The following is a 15,933-nucleotide window of genomic DNA, read 5'->3' as shown; positions in this document are numbered from 1 at the left end:
ACGGATGATCTCACACATATCCACGTTAAACTCCATCTGCCACATTTTGGCCCTCTCACCTAACCTATCGATATCCATTTGTAAGGTTCTTATTTCCTCATTGAAATTTACAGTCTGCAAATTGGACTATAGAACCTTTTATCCCTGTATCCGGGTCACTAATATAGATTGTAAATAGTTGGGGCCCGAGGACTGAACCCTATGGCACCCCACTACTTATGTCTTGGCATCAGAAAAAGACCCATTTATCCAGGCTTCCTGTCTTCTCTCTGTCAGCCAGTCTTCTATCCAAGTTGTTAAATTACCCCTAACCCCATGTGATCTAACCTTGTGTATCAACCTTCTGTGTGGCACCTTATCTTTAAAAAAAAAAAATTTATTCAAATTATCACGAAATATCAACAACAGAATACAGAAAGAAAAGAACAACCCCCCCCCCCCCCCCCCATATACATAAATAATAAATTAACAGCCTTCATCAACACAAAGGCCAAAAATACACACACCCTCAAGAAAAACAAACCCCCCCCCGCCCCCGGGCTGCTGCTGCTGCTGACCATCTTCTCAGGTTCTGCCAGGAAGTCTAGGAACGGTTGCCACCGCCTGAAGAACCCTTGTACCGATCCCCTAAAGGCAAATTTCACCCTCACCAATTTAATAAACCCCGCCATAATCACTGATCCAGGATTCCACGCTTGGGGGGCCTCGTGTCCTTCCACTGAAGAAGAATCCTTCGCCGGGCTACCAGGGACGCAAAGGCCAGAATACCGGCCTCTTTCGCCTCCTGCACTCCCGGCTCCTCTGCCACCCCAAATATTGCAAGCCCCCAGCCCAGCTTGACCCTGGAACCTACCACCCTCGACACCGTCCTCGCTACACACTTCCAAAAGTCCTCCAGCGCTGGGCAGGCCTAGAACATGTGGGTGTGATTTGCTGGGCTCCATGAGCACCTAACACACCTGTCCTCGCCCCCAAAGAACCGGCTTATCCTTGCCCCGGTCATGTGAGCCTTATGCAGCACCTTAAATTGTACGAGGCTGAGCCTCGCACAAGAGGAGGAAGAGTTCACCCTCCCCAGGGCATCCGCCCACATCCCCTCGTCAATCTCCTCACCCAACTCCTCCTCCCACTTACGCGTTAGCTCCTCCACCGAGGCCTCCGCCTCCTGCATCACCTGATACGTTGCCGAGATCCTCCCCTCTCCAACCCACACCCCCAACAGCACCCTGTCCTGGACCCCGCATGGCGGCAACAGTGGGAACTCCACCACCTGCTGCCGAACAAAAGCCCTTACCTGCATATATCTAAAGGTGTTCCCCTTGGGGAGCCCAAACTTCTCCTCCAGCTCACCCAGGCTCGCGAACATCCCGTCCACAAACAGGTCCCCCATCCTTCTAATACCTACCCTATGCCAGCTCAGAAACCCTCCGTCCATCCTCCCTGGGACAAACCGGTGGTTCCCCCGAATGGGGGACCACACCGAGGCCCCCACCTCCCCCCTGTGACGTCTCCATTGCCCCCAAATTTGAGGGTAGCCGCCACCACCAGGCTCGTGGGATACCTTGTTGGAGGAAGCGGCAGCAGCGCCGACACCAGCGACTCCAGGCTCGTGCCCACACAGGACGCCATCTCCAGCCTCTTCCATGCCGCCTCATCCCCCTCCAACACCCACCATCGCCGCGTTGGCGGCCCAATAATATCCACAGAGGTTAGGCAGTGCCAACCCCCCCCCCCATCCCTGCACCGCTCCAGGAACACCCTTCTCACCCTCGGGGTCTTCTGCGCCCACATAAACCCCATAACGCTCCTGTTAATCCGCCTGAAGAAGGCCCTAGGGGTCAGGTTGGGGAGGCATTGGAACAGGAACAAAACCCTCAGGAGCACCATCATTTTAACTGACTGCACCATACCCGCCAGGGAGAGTGGCAGCATGTCCCACCTCTTAAAACTCCTCCTCCATCTGCTCCACCAGTCTCGTGAAGTTAAGTTTATGTAGGGCCCCCCCAGCTCCTAGCCACCTGGACCCCCAGGTACCTGAAACTCCTCTCCGCCCTTTTTAGCGGGAGCTCACCAATCCCCCTCTCCTGGTCCCCCGGGTGCACTACGAACAACTCGCTCTTCCCCATATTAAGCTTGTACCCGGAGAAATCTCCAAACTCCCTAAGGATCCTCATCACCTCCGGCATTCCCCCCGGCGGGTCCGCCACATATAGCAGCAAATCATCCGCATAGAGCGACACCCGATGCTCCTCCCCACCCCGCACCAGCCCCCTCCAGTTCCTCGACTCCCTCAACGCCATGGCCAGGGGTTCAATCGCCAGCGCAAAGAGCAGGGGACACCCCTGCCTCGTTCCCCGGTGTAGCCGGAAATACTCTGACCTCCTTCTGTTCGTGGCCACACTCGCTACCGGGGCCTCATACAGCAGCCTCACCCACCTGACGAACCCCTCCCCGAACCTTTTCAACACCTCCCACAGGTACCCCCACTTCACCCTGTCAAAGGCCTTCTCTGCATCCATCGTCGCCACTATCTCCGCCTGCCCTTCCATCGCCGGCATCATTATTACATTCAAGAGCCTCCGTACATTAGTATTCAACTGTCTCCCTTTCACGAACCCCGTCTGATCCTCGTGTATGACCTGCGGCACACAGTCCTCTATCCTCAGGCCAAAATCTTTGCCAGCAACTTTGCATCTACATTTAAGAGTGAGATCGGCCTATATGACCCACACTGTAGGGGATCCTTGTCCCGCTTCAGGATCAGGGAAATCGGTGCTCTAGACATCGTCGGGGGCAGAGCCCCCCTTCCCCTGCCTCATTGAAGGTCCTTACCAACAACGGGCCCAACAGGTCCGCATACTTCTTGTAAAATTCAACCGGGAACCTATCCGGCCCCGGTGCCTTCCCCGCCTGCATGTTCCCTATCCCTTTGACCAGCTCCTCCAACCCAACCGGCGCCCCCAACTCCGCCACCTGCCCCTCCTCCACCCTCGGAAACCTCAGCCGGTACAGGAAGCGACCCACCCCCCCCCCCCCCCTCTTCCAGTGGGGGCTCAGACCGGTACAGTTCCTCGTAGAAGTCCCTGAAGACCCCATTGATACCCACTGCACTTCGCACCGTGCTCCCTCCTCCATCCCTAACTCCCCCGATCTCCCTAGCTGCCTCTCACTTCCGAAGCTGGTGCGCCAGCATCCGGCTCGCCTTTTCTCCATATTCATACACCGCCCCCTGCGCCTTCCTCCACTGCGCCTCCACCTTCCTGGTGGTCAACAAATCGAACTCAGCCTGGAGGCTACGCTGCTCCCTAAGCAATCCCTCCTCCGGGGCCTCCGCGTACCTCCTATCCACCCTCACCATCTTCCCCCACCAACCTCTCCCTCACTCTCCTCTCCCCCCTCTCCTTGTGTGCCCTAATGGAGATCAGCTCTCCTCTGAACACCGCCTCCAGCGCCTCCCAGACCACCCCTACTTGCACCTCCCCATTGTCATTAGCCTCCAGGTACCTCTCTATACACTTCCTCGTCCGCCAGTAACCCCACCTCTAGGCGCCACAGCGGGCGCTGGTCCCTCTCCTCCCCCAACTCGAGGTCCACCCAGTGCGGAGCATGATCAGAAATGGCTATCGTCGAGTATCCTCCACCCTCGGAATCAGCGCCCTGCTCGTGACAAAAAAAGTCAATCCGGGAGTAGGCCTTCTGGACATGGGAGAAGAATGAAAATTGCCTGGCCCCCGGCCTCGCAAACCTCCATGGATCCACCCCTCCCATCTGGTCAATGAACCCCTTCAGCACCTTGGCCGCTGCCGGCCTCCTGCCCCTCCTAGACCAAGAGTGATCCAATGCCGGGTCCAGCACCGTGTTGAAATCCCCCCCCATTATCAGACCCCCTGTCTCCAGGTCCGGAATCCGGCCCAGCAAACGCCGCATGAACCCCGCATCGTCCCAATTCGGGGCATATACATTGACCAACACCACCCGCTCCCCCTGCAGCTTGCCACTTACCATCACATACCTACCGCCATTGTCTGCCACAATGTTCGACGCCTCGAACGACACTCTCTTTCTTCCCCACCAAGATCGCCACCCCCCGAATCTTTGCATCCAAACCCGAATGAAACACCTGCCCTACCCACCCCTTTCTCAACCTTACCTGATCCGCCACCCTCAGGTGCGCCTTCTGAAGCATGGCCACATCCGCCTTCAGCCCCTTCAGGTGCGCGAACACCCGGGCCCGCTTGACCGGTCCATTCAGTCCCCTTACATTCCAGTTTATCAGCCAGATCAGGGGGCTACTCACCCCCATCGACTAGCCATAGCCTTTCCGAGGCCAGCCACGTGCCCGCGCCCCCCCCGCACGACCCGTTCCCCACAGCGGCAGACCCCCACCCTGACCTCCTCTACCAACTCCAGCTCCCCCTTGGCCATTCCAGCAGCAACCTGGTCCCCCCTCCCCCCCACCAGCTAGGTACCCCCTAGCTGCATTGCTCCCCCCATTGCAATCCCGTAAGTCAACTGAGTCCTGCTGACCCCGGCCACTCCCGCCGCTCCATCGACCCCCCCCCACCCCCCCCCCGGCCGGGTCCACCAGCGGGATCTCATCCATTCCACTCCCAGCGTGGGAGAAAAAGCCCGTGCTGCCCAGCACCGGCCCTTCAGCCCTAAATGCGGGAAAAAGCCCGCGCTTTCCACTCGCACGGCTCCGCCTCCCCTGGCGCAGCACCCTTTCCAGGCCCAGTCCCACTACCCCCAACTCAGGTCTCTCTCCCACCCCCGCCCCCCACGGGGTCCCATCTCCCCTACCATCAACCCCCCAAGCAGTTTACCTACCCGCCCCCAGCGATCCCACTCGGCGGGCCTAATCAAAACAATGCCCAATCAACCCCCAAAGAACCCCCCCTCGAAACACAACCCAACAATCCCCAGCCATCTCTCCACCGCGACCCCTCGTCCCCGATCCTTAGTCTGAGTTCAGTTTTTCGGCCTGAACAAAGGCCCACACCTCCTCCGGGGACTCGAAATAATGGCGTTGATCCTTATAGGTGACCCACAGGTGTGCCGGCTGCAGCATACAGAACTTCACCCCCTTCCTGTGCAGCACTGCCTTCGCCCGGTTGTACCCGGCCCTTTTCTTCGCCACCTCCGCGCTCCAATCCTGGTAGATCCGGACCTCCGCGTTCTCCCACCTGCTGCTCCGCTCCTTCTTGGCCCACCTTAACACACACTCTCGATCAGCAAACCGGTGGAACCGCATCAGCACCGCCCGCGGCGGCTCGCTGGGCTTGGGCCTCCTCGCCAGCAGTCGGTGGGCCCCCTCCAGCTCCATGCGCCCCTGAAAAGCCCCCGCTCCCATCAGCGAATTCAGCATGGTGACCACGTTGGCCCCCACGTCTGATCCCTCCAGCCCCTCCGGGAGACCCAGGATCCGCAGGTTTTTCCGCCTCGACCGGTTCTCCATCTCCTCGAACCTCGCCTGCCATTTCTTGTGGAGCGCCTCGTGCGCCTCCACCTTCACTGCCAGGCCCAGGATCTCGTCCTTATTCTCCGAGGCCTTCTGCCGGACCTCCCGGATCGCCGCCCTTTTGGGCAGTCTGGGTCACCAGCAGCTTATCGATTGAAGCCTTCATGATCTCCAGCAGCCCTGCTTTCAGTTCCTTAAAACAGCGCTGGAGAAGCTCCTGCTGCTCTTGCGCCCACTGCCTCCACGCTGCCTGGTCTCCGCCCACCGCCATCTTGGTCCTCCTCCCTCGCACCTTTCTTTGCTTCAATGCCACTTTTAAAAATCGCCCCACTCCTGGACCAATCCATATCGGGGGAATGTTGCTGTCCCCTTCCCACACCGTGAAACGTCGAACAAGCGCCGTTACGGACCCTAAAAAGTGCCCAAAAGTCCGTTTGTAGCGGGAGCTGCCGAACGTGCGACTTAGCTCCCCATAGCCGCAACCGGAAGTCGTGTGGCACCTTATCAACCGGCTTCCAGAAGTATAGATATACTACATCTACAGGATCCCCATTATCCACCTGGCTTCTTACATCTTTGAAGAACTTTGACAAATTAGTCAAACATGATTTACCCTTCCTAAAACCATGCTGACTCTGATGGATTGCGTTTCGGACTTTCCAAATGTCCTGATATTAATTCCTTAATAATGGATTCTAACAATTTCCCAACAGATGTTAAACTAACTGGTCTATAATTTCCTACATTCTGCCTCCCTCCCTTTTGAATAAGGGCGTTACATTAGCATCTTTCCAATCCACTGAACCTTTCCCATGTCCAGGGAATTTTGGAATATTATAACCAATGGATTCACCATCTCCCCTGACACTTCCTTCAACATCCTAGGATGTAGGCCATCTGGTCCTGCGGTCTTGTCTGCCTACAATCCCAATAGTTTGTTGAGTACTGTTTCCCTATTGATGTTGATTGTTCTAAGTTCCACCCTTTCTATTATCTCTGATTATCCCTTCCTATAGGGATCGCACTAGTGTCCTCTACTGTGAAAACTGAAGCAAAATATTGATTTAGCATCTTTGCCATTTGTGCATTCCCCACTATTAATTCTCCGGTTTCATCTTCCAAGGGGGACCAACATTCACTTTAGCAACTCTCTTCCCTTTTATTTATTTATAGAAGCTTTTGCTATCCTTTTTGATATTTTGCACTAGCTTTCTTTTGTAATTTACATGAGCTCCTTTTATTACTTCTTCAGTAGCTATTTGTTTATGTTTGAAAGTTTCCCAATCTTTCAGCCTGCCACTGGCCTCTGCAACATGGTATACCTTAGTTTTTGTCTTTATATTGTCGTTAAACTTGCTTAGTCATAATGTTTTTTACCCCTCTTACCAAATTCCTTCCTTTCTGAAACATATTTTAGTTGTGAGGAATTTGAGTATCTGCTCATCAGCTGTCCTACCTTTCAGACTTCCTGCCCACTCTACTCAGGCCAAAGCTGGCTTTATCCCGATGTAATTACCTTCCTTTAATTCCAGAATGCTAGTGTGGGACTCCACTTTCAAGCCCCCAAACTGAATTTTGAATTATATTAGGTACACTTATTACTGCAAGCGATTCTTGTCGCCACACAATAAAAAAGGATATTAAGGCACTGGAGAGGGTGCAGAGAAGATTTAGAAGGATGATACCTAAAATGCTTGGGTATACATATCAGGAAAGGATTCACAGCCTGGGCCTCTTCTCTTGGATAAAGTTCCACAATAGTTCCACATTTCTGCAGGCAGATTTTAAAGCAATGCTTGCTGCTTACCAGTGACTAAGTCGTCCTGTCCTTCTGTGTTTGACGTTGCTGTATTCATGGTTTCAAAAGGCTGCAGCGTTGGCATATGTTCCATTTGACTAAGTGGGGGGGGGGGGAGAAAAATGCTTGCTTTAATTGACAATGTATTCTTACAGCATTCTGGGCTGGAGCATGGTCAATTCTAGCCCCACTTGACCCTGAGTCGCAACACCAGTGAAATTAAATGGGACCAAAGAGAAAGCGACAGGAAAGGACTCTTACAGTATTAAGACAAATTTGCTGCCAATTAACTACTTCAATAAAATAAGTTCAAGTCTTAAAGTTAAGTTAAACAGGAAATTAGAGATGCATGCGATAGGAACATCTGAATTATGGGTGCTTTTAATCTTCATATAGAATTGGGCAAATCAAATTAGCCTCAGTACCATAGGAGGAGGAATTCCTGGAGTGTATACGGGATGGTTTTCTGGACCAATACATTGATAAACCATCGAGAGAGCATGCCATCCTAGACTGGGTACTACGTAATGAGAACAGAATCATTGGCAATCTAGTTGTGTGAGACCGCTTGGGGATGAGCAACCATAATATGATATTTTCATCAAGATGGAGAGTGAAGTAGTTGATTCTGAGACTAGGGTACTGAATCTTTAAGGAAACTACGATGATATGAGGCATGAGTTGGCTTTGATTAATTGGGGAACATTACTTAAAGGGATGACAGTGGATAGGCAATGGCAAACATTCAAGGAGTGCATGGGGGAACTGCAACAATTGTTTATTCTTGTCTGGCACAAAAGTAAAATGGGAAAGGTGGCCAATCCACAGCTTACAAGGGAAATTAGAGATAATATTTGATCCAAGGAAGAGGCATACAAATTGGCCAAGGAAAACAATATTAATAGAGAAATGCTGTTGGGGAAATTGATGTGGTTGAAGGCTGATAAATCCCCAGGGCCGTGATAATCTACATCCCAGAGTACTTAAGTGGCTTTAGAAACAGTGGATGCATTGGTGGTCATCTTCCAGGATTCTATAGATTCTGAAACAGTTCCTGCAGATTGAAGGGTAGCTAATGTAACTCCACTATTTTATAAAGGAGGTAGAGAGAAAACAGGGAATTATTGACCAGTAAGTCTGACGTCGGAAGTGGAGAAATTTCTAGAATTCATTATCAAATATTTTATAGCAGAGCAATTAGAAAATAGTGGCAGGATCAGACGGAGTCAGCATGGATTTATGAAGGGGTAATCATGCTTGACAAATCTACTGGAATTCTTCAAGGATGTAACGAGTAGAGTTGACGAGGGGGAACCAGTGGATGTGGTTTATTTGAACTTTCAGAAGGTTTATGATAAAGTCTCACAAAAGAGATTAGTGTGTAAAATTAAAGTGCATGGGATAAGGGGTAGTGAATTGGGATGGATAGAAAACTGGTTGGCAGACAGGAAACAAAGATGAGGAAATGTGTCTCTTTCCAAATGGCTAGTGGAGTACCGCAGGGATCAGTCCTGGGACCCCAGCTATTCACAATATATACTAATGATTTGAATGAGGGAATGAAATGTAATACCTCAAAATTTGCAGATGACACAAAGTTGGGTGGGTGGGTGAGCTGTGAGGACCATGCAGAGATCCTTTAGTGTAATTTGGACAAGTTGAGTGAGTGAGCAAATGAATGGTGGATGGCGTATAATTTGGATAAATGTGAGGTTATCTCACTTTGGGAGGAAAAATGGGAAGGCAGGCTATTATCTGAATGGCCATAAATTAGGAGAGGAGAATGTGCATCGAGACCTGGGTTTCCTCGTGCACTAGTCACTGAAGGTAAGCATGTAGGTTCAGCAGGCAGTAAAGAAGGCCAATGGTATGCCGGCCTTCATAACAAGAGAACTCAAGTACAGGAGCAGGGATGTCTTGCTGCAATTACACAGGGCCTTGGTGAGGCCACACCTGGAATACTGTGTGCAGTTTTGGTCTCCTCATCTGAGGGCTTATGTTCTTGCTCCAGTGGGAGTGCAACAAAGGTTTACCAGTTTGATTCCTGGGATGGCAGGACGGACGTATGAGGGTATTGAGTCGGTTAGGATTGTATTCGCTGCTGGACTTCAGAAGAAAACCCAAAGTAAACCCACGCAGACACGGGGAGAAAGTGCAAACTCCGCAGTGTCACCAAAGGCGAGAATTGAACCTGGGACCCTGGAGCTGTGAGGCAGCAGTGCTAGCCACTTTTGAGACCGTGCTTCCCTATCTATTCTGTCCAGGCCCCTCGTGATTGTGGAAACATAGATCTCATAGAAACCAATAAAATTTGAACAGGACGAGACAGGGCAGTTGCAGGAAGGATGTTCCCGATGTTGGGGGTTTCCACAAACAGAGGGTCACAGTCTGAGCATATAGGGTAACCATTTAGGACAGAGACGAGGAGAAATTTCTTTACCCAGATTGTAGTGAGCCTGTGGAATTTGCTATCACAGAAAGTAGTTGAAGCCAAAACATTGTCTTCAAGAAGCAGTTAGATATGGCACTTGGGGCGAAGGGGATCAAAGGATATGAGGGGAAGGCGGGTTTATGCATTTGAGTTGGACAATCGGCCATGGTGGAGCGGGCTCAAAGGGCTGAATTGCCTCTCTGGCTCCTATTTTCTATGTTTCCAAATGCTGTTCAATTCAAGCAGTTGGTTAAGCTCCCAACCACTATGTCCCCATACAGTGGGCAAACATACCTGAAATGTAGTTGAAATTTCATACAGAACAGAAGAGAAAACTACAGCAGTTCTTTCAAGATTCGGTTGTGATACATGTCAGTGGAAAGATTTTAACCACATGCTTTGCTCACCTGAGAGACTCAGAATCCAGGTTACCATCCTCATGTTGGTGCTCATCAAGTTCCACTGCGTCTTGCACTGTTGTCCTTATTCGTACTCGAATAGATCTAAAATTATATTACACATTACACAAGTTTAGTTCAAGGTACAATGTTGTTATCAAATTTGTTCAGCGTATTGCTAATATGTTAAATAAAAATATCAAACTTGCTTCAATGGGCTATCATGCAGTGTATTATAAATGCTCTTAAATCATCTGAAATTGCTCCCACTATAGCAGTGACATCAGGACCTCACCCCCATTCAAAATGCACTCAAAACAATCTGGGTTCAGGAGGGAGTAAAATCTCATGGCATTGCTCTGCATTTTTTACAGTTCAAGTGGATATTATGCATAAGCTTGGCTTACCCATTATAACTTACTGAAATCCTAGTGACAACATTAAGGTATATATGCAAAAGACAAAATTTGGGAATTGCCAAGCTCCATTAAGTAGTGTACTACTACTCCATACAGAAGGTTCCGACTACAAGCTTTTCCTGTGAATTCAAGTTTATTTATTGCTTTAAAAATGAATTATCGAATAGCTTAAAATATTTGTCTTAATGAAGAAAATATGTCAGCAAGTTGCAGACAGTAAAGTTCCAAAAACAGCAATGCAATAATAACTAGGTAATATTTTTAAGTGTTGTTGACTGAGGGATAAATATTGACTGGGACAATGGGAACAACTCCCCTGTTCTCTGAAATAGCGGCATGCGATTTTTTACAGCCACCCGGCTAGAGCAGACAGAGTCTCGGTTTCATGTCTCATGCAAAAGATGGATGAGTCCTAAATATACTCCCAAAGGAGACTATCAAATCATTATATTGTTAGATCACAAAAAGATTTTCACCCGTTAAAAGTACTTAAAATCTGAGACGGGTATGAATACCGTCTCTTGTAAAGTTAGCTAAGAGGCTTGTATTAAAACAACATCTTATGTATATTCTCTGAATACTTACTCAGCATTGGAGGACAGGGGAACGTTGGTTGAATCCGACTCCAGGGCAGCTTGATGATCGCCAAAGGATTCGGTCATAATGTGGGCCGTCTTGTGCTTTTTAATGCTTTGTTTGTCCAAAGCAGGGGATGCCCGTTTTATCCTGGGCTTGGCCCTTGGAGAGTCAGAAGACACCACGGTCATTACACTGACAGGAGACTGGTCCATGGTAGAGGAAAACATAGAGGTCACTGGAACTGGCGAAACCATGCTGGCGTTTGAAAAAACAACTGTGCTGCTCACAACGCTTGTTGACACTGTTAGCATGGTGGTTGTCATTTGGCCTCCTGAGCTGCAGGCAGCATCCAGTTGGGCAGTCGTTGCTACACCTTTGCCAGACAGAAGTTGAGTTATCTGTTGGTGTATCTGATGGGCCCCATCCTGGTCAGATGTGTTTGGTGCAGTTGGTACACTACCTGCTGGGCTGGAAGGTAGCAAGCATATACTTTGAGGTGGTGACAAAGGTCCACTGTTAGGGCTTTGTGGTGCTAGATGTTGGAACATCCCTGCTCCAGACACAGCCTGATCTGAAAGTCCTAAGCTCTGTTGGCTCGCTTTGATTAACAGATTGCTTATTGAGCCACTGATGTCTGTTGTCCCGAGCAACATGGGGGTGGTTAAGGTTACTGAACTTTGTCCCAGAATATGTCCTGTTACCGCACCCCCACTAGTTGCTCCTGTTGCTGCTTTCATAGATACAACATTCAAAACAGACTGACCTGGACCCAATGCTGATACACTCCCAGCTGCCAAATGAGTGTTTTCTGAACCAATGATGTTTGCGGAACTTGTCGTTCCCAAGGTTTGCTGAATCTGGGGCACAGGCAAAGATGACTGTTCAAAATACATCACTGCAGACTTGGGCCGTTTGATTATATTAGGAATTGTGCGTTGGGATCCTGTACTAGCAAGTGCACCTAAATCCACTAAGCCTGTCTGGTTAGCAATCCCTCCAGGGACTTGTGATGGTGAGAAGTTAATTGAAGTTATATTAGGCACAATTTCTGAAGCAGAACCAGAAGTCTGTTGGTACGAAGGTGCAAGCTTTTTGCCTTTTTTGGAAGGTAGCCTGTTTATTGGTCTTTTCTTAGCTTGGGTTGATCCTGGACTAGAGGCCGTGGCAGTGACGAGCTCTGGCCTCTGACTGGACTCAGAGCTTAAAAGTTGCGGATCCGGAGTTGACTGAACCCCAATGAGGAGACTAGAGGCAGAGCTAGTGCTGTTGGGCTGAAATGCAGATGCAGTGGGTCCTGCAAAAGAATGCAACTGAGGGTGTTGCGATAAAGTCAACAACCCTTTACTGCTTGCCATAGAGGCAGAAGTGCATATCGACTGGGAGGCTGGTAAACTTGCATTTAAACCTGTAGCTAATGCTAGGCTACCTCCCATGGAAACGTTTTGTGCAAGGACTGTACTGTTTGTTTCTACAACTGCTTGAGCAGGACCCACTGAAGGTGCAAGATTTATCTTTTGAGTAACACCATTGGGGTGCGTCTGAAGAACATACAGTGGGTGCCCATGCTGATTGACAACGATGACATTATCGGTTCCTGGTTTAAGAAGCGGGGTTGCCGTCTGTACTGTAGTGTTGGTAATGGGAGCAGGCCCGGGACTGTCTGCCGGGCTTGTGATGTATTTCTGACCCTGAGGTGGCAATGAAGAGGAAACAGATGCTGGAATGACAACTGGTGAGCTGGTGCAAACCCCAGTAATGTCCTGGCTGCTGTGCCCCTGCTCCACCTGACTGCAGGTTGATACGGTTAACTGATCGGTGTCCATGTGGCCTTGCATGAACTGATCAGACGTCATGTGGCTTTCGCCAGATGACTCCACCACTTGATGTCCTATCAAAGAAACTTCGGCATCATTCACCGTTACTGACTTTTCCCCCGTCACTGTCACCCCCTTCTCTACTGACTCAGTAGCAGGTATATTCAGTACTGACTGATCTTCCGAGGAGGCCAGCTGCGATGTTGAAATGACAGTGAGGCTGCTGTGGCTTTGATTGGAAACAGTTGGGCTGCATGTTGTTAAAACAGAGAGGTCGGACGGCAACTCCAGTGGCAGTTCAAATGGCTCCTCTGCAGGAATGGAGGCTGAGACGTCACTTTCCACAGGTTCTGTGCTGGGCAGAGGTTGGGAAAATACTTCAAAGAGGCTGCCCATGTCCTTTCCTCGATTACTAACCAGTCCCAGACCCTCACCCAGCGTTATGAGTTCAGAAGACGATGACTCTGGGCTTTCCCCTAGCGTCTGCATAGACTGAGTGTTCTTGAGAACAAAATCCATGATATCAGAAGGAAGGATGTTGCCACAGTCGTCACTATTGTTATTGTCTGAGTCATTGGCAGACTTCAATAAGTCTGTGTTGAAACTGTCCAGCAAATTCTTGTCTGAAGGTGTGCTGGAGTGGCCTCGCCTGGCTGTGTCTAACGAGGTGAGAGAAACCTCCCCTAAGGAGTCTTGGCCCTGAGACTTCACTCTGCTCACTGGAAGGCAGTTATCTAACTTTGCATCATTACTTTTTAGGTCTGAAACTGTTTTGACGCCATGTTCGTCCTTTTCTACATCATCAACCCCACTGTTGACAGTTCCGTCAAGGTCTAAGTTTTCAGTTCCATTTTCTTTGGCTTTTATCTTGCTGACCTGTGTTGCTTTGCCCACTGTCGTGGCCACACTGACATCACTCTCTGTGCCATCATCAACACCATCGAGCTGGCTGATCCTGGGTAGGCGACAATCCTCCTCGCCATCAAAGAAATTACATGGTTCGAGCCTTCCCTCTCGATCGGACGTGATGACAGTTCTTGTGAAATTGTAGTAGTATTCCATATCCTCATCAGAAGATGTGTTTGGATCATCGGCTCCATCTACCTGTCCTTGAGTTGACTGTTCCCCTCTTTTCTTCCCCGAGGGATCACGGTAAAATGGAAAATCCTCTTCACCATATGACTTAACACCATAAAAGGGAGTCAACCCGAAAAATGTAGTTGAGCGTGCCCGGGCACTGCGTCGGGGGTAGCGCCTTTTGTTTGAATCACTATCCTGGGCTTTGTTCCCATCGCCATCCTCCTGGGAAGTCTGATTTCCGCACTGCAGCACATGCTTCTGAAAAAGATTTTTCACCCTTTGTTTGTAGATTTTGTTGCATTTTGGACACCTCAGGACTTCCCGTTCATTTTCTGGACTTTCTGTCATGACAGAAGGCACAACTGAAGAGGACACGGCCTCGTCACCTCCCTGAGAGCTGCCCGACATGGACGTGGTAACATTTTTGTCATGATCCTCCTCAACAAGGTAGTCGAGTTCTAAACATCCATGAATTCCTTGATTTCGTGATGCATGCACTTCCTTTTTGCGAATGTCAGCCTGGACTTTGTCTAATGGTGGCTGGGTCCCATCCCCGACGAGTGAGGTCAGTGGATGCTCAATGCCAGCAGATTTGTCTCCAAACCGCTGATTAGGTTCTTCAGCAGACTGAACTTTTTTGTCTATTTCAGCCAACAAATTGCTGGCTGTCTTAGCATTAACTGTTACATCTACAGTCAAATCTGTACCTGGGCTTCCCTCGTAATGCTTCACTGCCTGTGCTTTGCTGTTTCTAGAAAGATCAGTAGAGGACACTTTTGTGCCAGATCTCTTCTCTGTGCAGTTTGACCGAGGATGTTCATTTCCTGTGGCCGTGGTATGGCTGACTCCAGCAGGCTGCAATCTTGTTCTTTCAGCATCCTGGTTGACAGCATGAAGATTGCTTGTTTTCCCTGTTTGCAGAGTGTCCTTATTTTGCTCGACTGACCTTCTTGAATCCTTTTGATGGAAAGGTATCGCACAGGCTTTAGTTTCTCTGGAGACTGATGTTATAGAGTTTGTATGTGACCCACTGTTATTAAATGCTTCTTTCTGTGAAGGATGTGACACCGTTACTATAGCAACTGAGTTAGACGTCTGTGCTAATGCTGACGTTGTCACTGAACTATCCAATGCATTTACAGCTGTACTATTTTCACCTTTCACAGCACTGCTTCGAGACTGGTTACCAGATGAAGATAGAGAATGTTCTTTTGAACTGTAATGCCCAGTGGACATCAGCATTGGCCTGTTAGGTTGGGAGCCTAATGCATGAGAAAACGCTGTAAGATGGATTGGGGCAGAATCAATGCTACTGATTCTTTGCCGGCTAGAAGGACCAGAATATCCTTGGAGTGAAGTGCCAAGTTTGTCTGAATGAAATGCTTTATGAACAGTTTCACTAGGCTGGCTCCCAGAATCGATGTCGGACGATACACCGTGGGAGGACAACGGAGATGTGTTAATGTTCCCACTCGATCTTACATAAGTTATGCCCATTTGGGAAGGAGAAGCCATTCTGTGCCTAGAATGTTGCGGCGATACAGAAGATGTACTGTGTCGTCTGGAGATGGTGCTGCGCCTTCCTGAAGACAATAGGGCATCAGCAAATGTAACAATCTCGTGTATCATTGGCGTTGGGCTCCCTTAACAAGAAAACAAAAAGATTATTAATTACGACTAATTCTGGTACCATTCCAAATTTTCTCATAAGGGTGCTCAACATTAGCAAAATCAAGTATTATTCCACCTTAGTGTGAAACATCGGCATTACAAGAACAGGGATACATCATTCAACCCCTCTAGCCAGTTCCTGCACTCAACTAGACAATGGATAATTCATACCACAATTCTATTTACCCAACATTGTTCCATATTCCTTAATGCTCTGAACAAATAACATTTTCAATCCAGCTTCCAAAGCTTTTTAGGGCTAATGTGTTCCAAATTTCATTATCC

The 15,933-nt window shown here is 49.3% G+C and overlaps 1 protein-coding gene across 4 annotated transcripts in view; it reads right to left on the bottom strand.

The window, feature by feature from the left end:
• The window catches only part of kmt2a (lysine (K)-specific methyltransferase 2A), a 213,682-nt gene that overhangs the window by 38,230 nt on the left and 159,519 nt on the right, over positions 1-15,933 (bottom strand). For all 4 annotated transcript variants that reach the window (XR_011937424.1, XR_011937425.1, XM_072486449.1 and 1 more), the window contains exons 27-29: positions 11,090-15,620; positions 10,095-10,190; positions 7,266-7,354 (exon numbers count right to left, since the gene is read on the bottom strand). Coding sequence is in view for 2 of the 4 variants with exons in the window: in XM_072486449.1 (XP_072342550.1) it covers positions 7,266-7,354; positions 10,095-10,190; positions 11,090-15,620 (4,716 nt within the window). In the remaining 2 variants the exon portion in view is untranslated. The remainder of the gene's footprint in view (positions 1-7,265; positions 7,355-10,094; positions 10,191-11,089; positions 15,621-15,933) is intronic.

This window comes from Scyliorhinus torazame, chromosome 21 (assembly GCF_047496885.1).
Source record: "Scyliorhinus torazame isolate Kashiwa2021f chromosome 21, sScyTor2.1, whole genome shotgun sequence".
Classification (NCBI taxonomy): domain Eukaryota; kingdom Metazoa; phylum Chordata; class Chondrichthyes; order Carcharhiniformes; family Scyliorhinidae; genus Scyliorhinus; species Scyliorhinus torazame.
The sequence above is the reverse complement of the archived record's forward strand: the minus strand, read 5'-3'. Positions and strand labels throughout refer to the sequence as shown.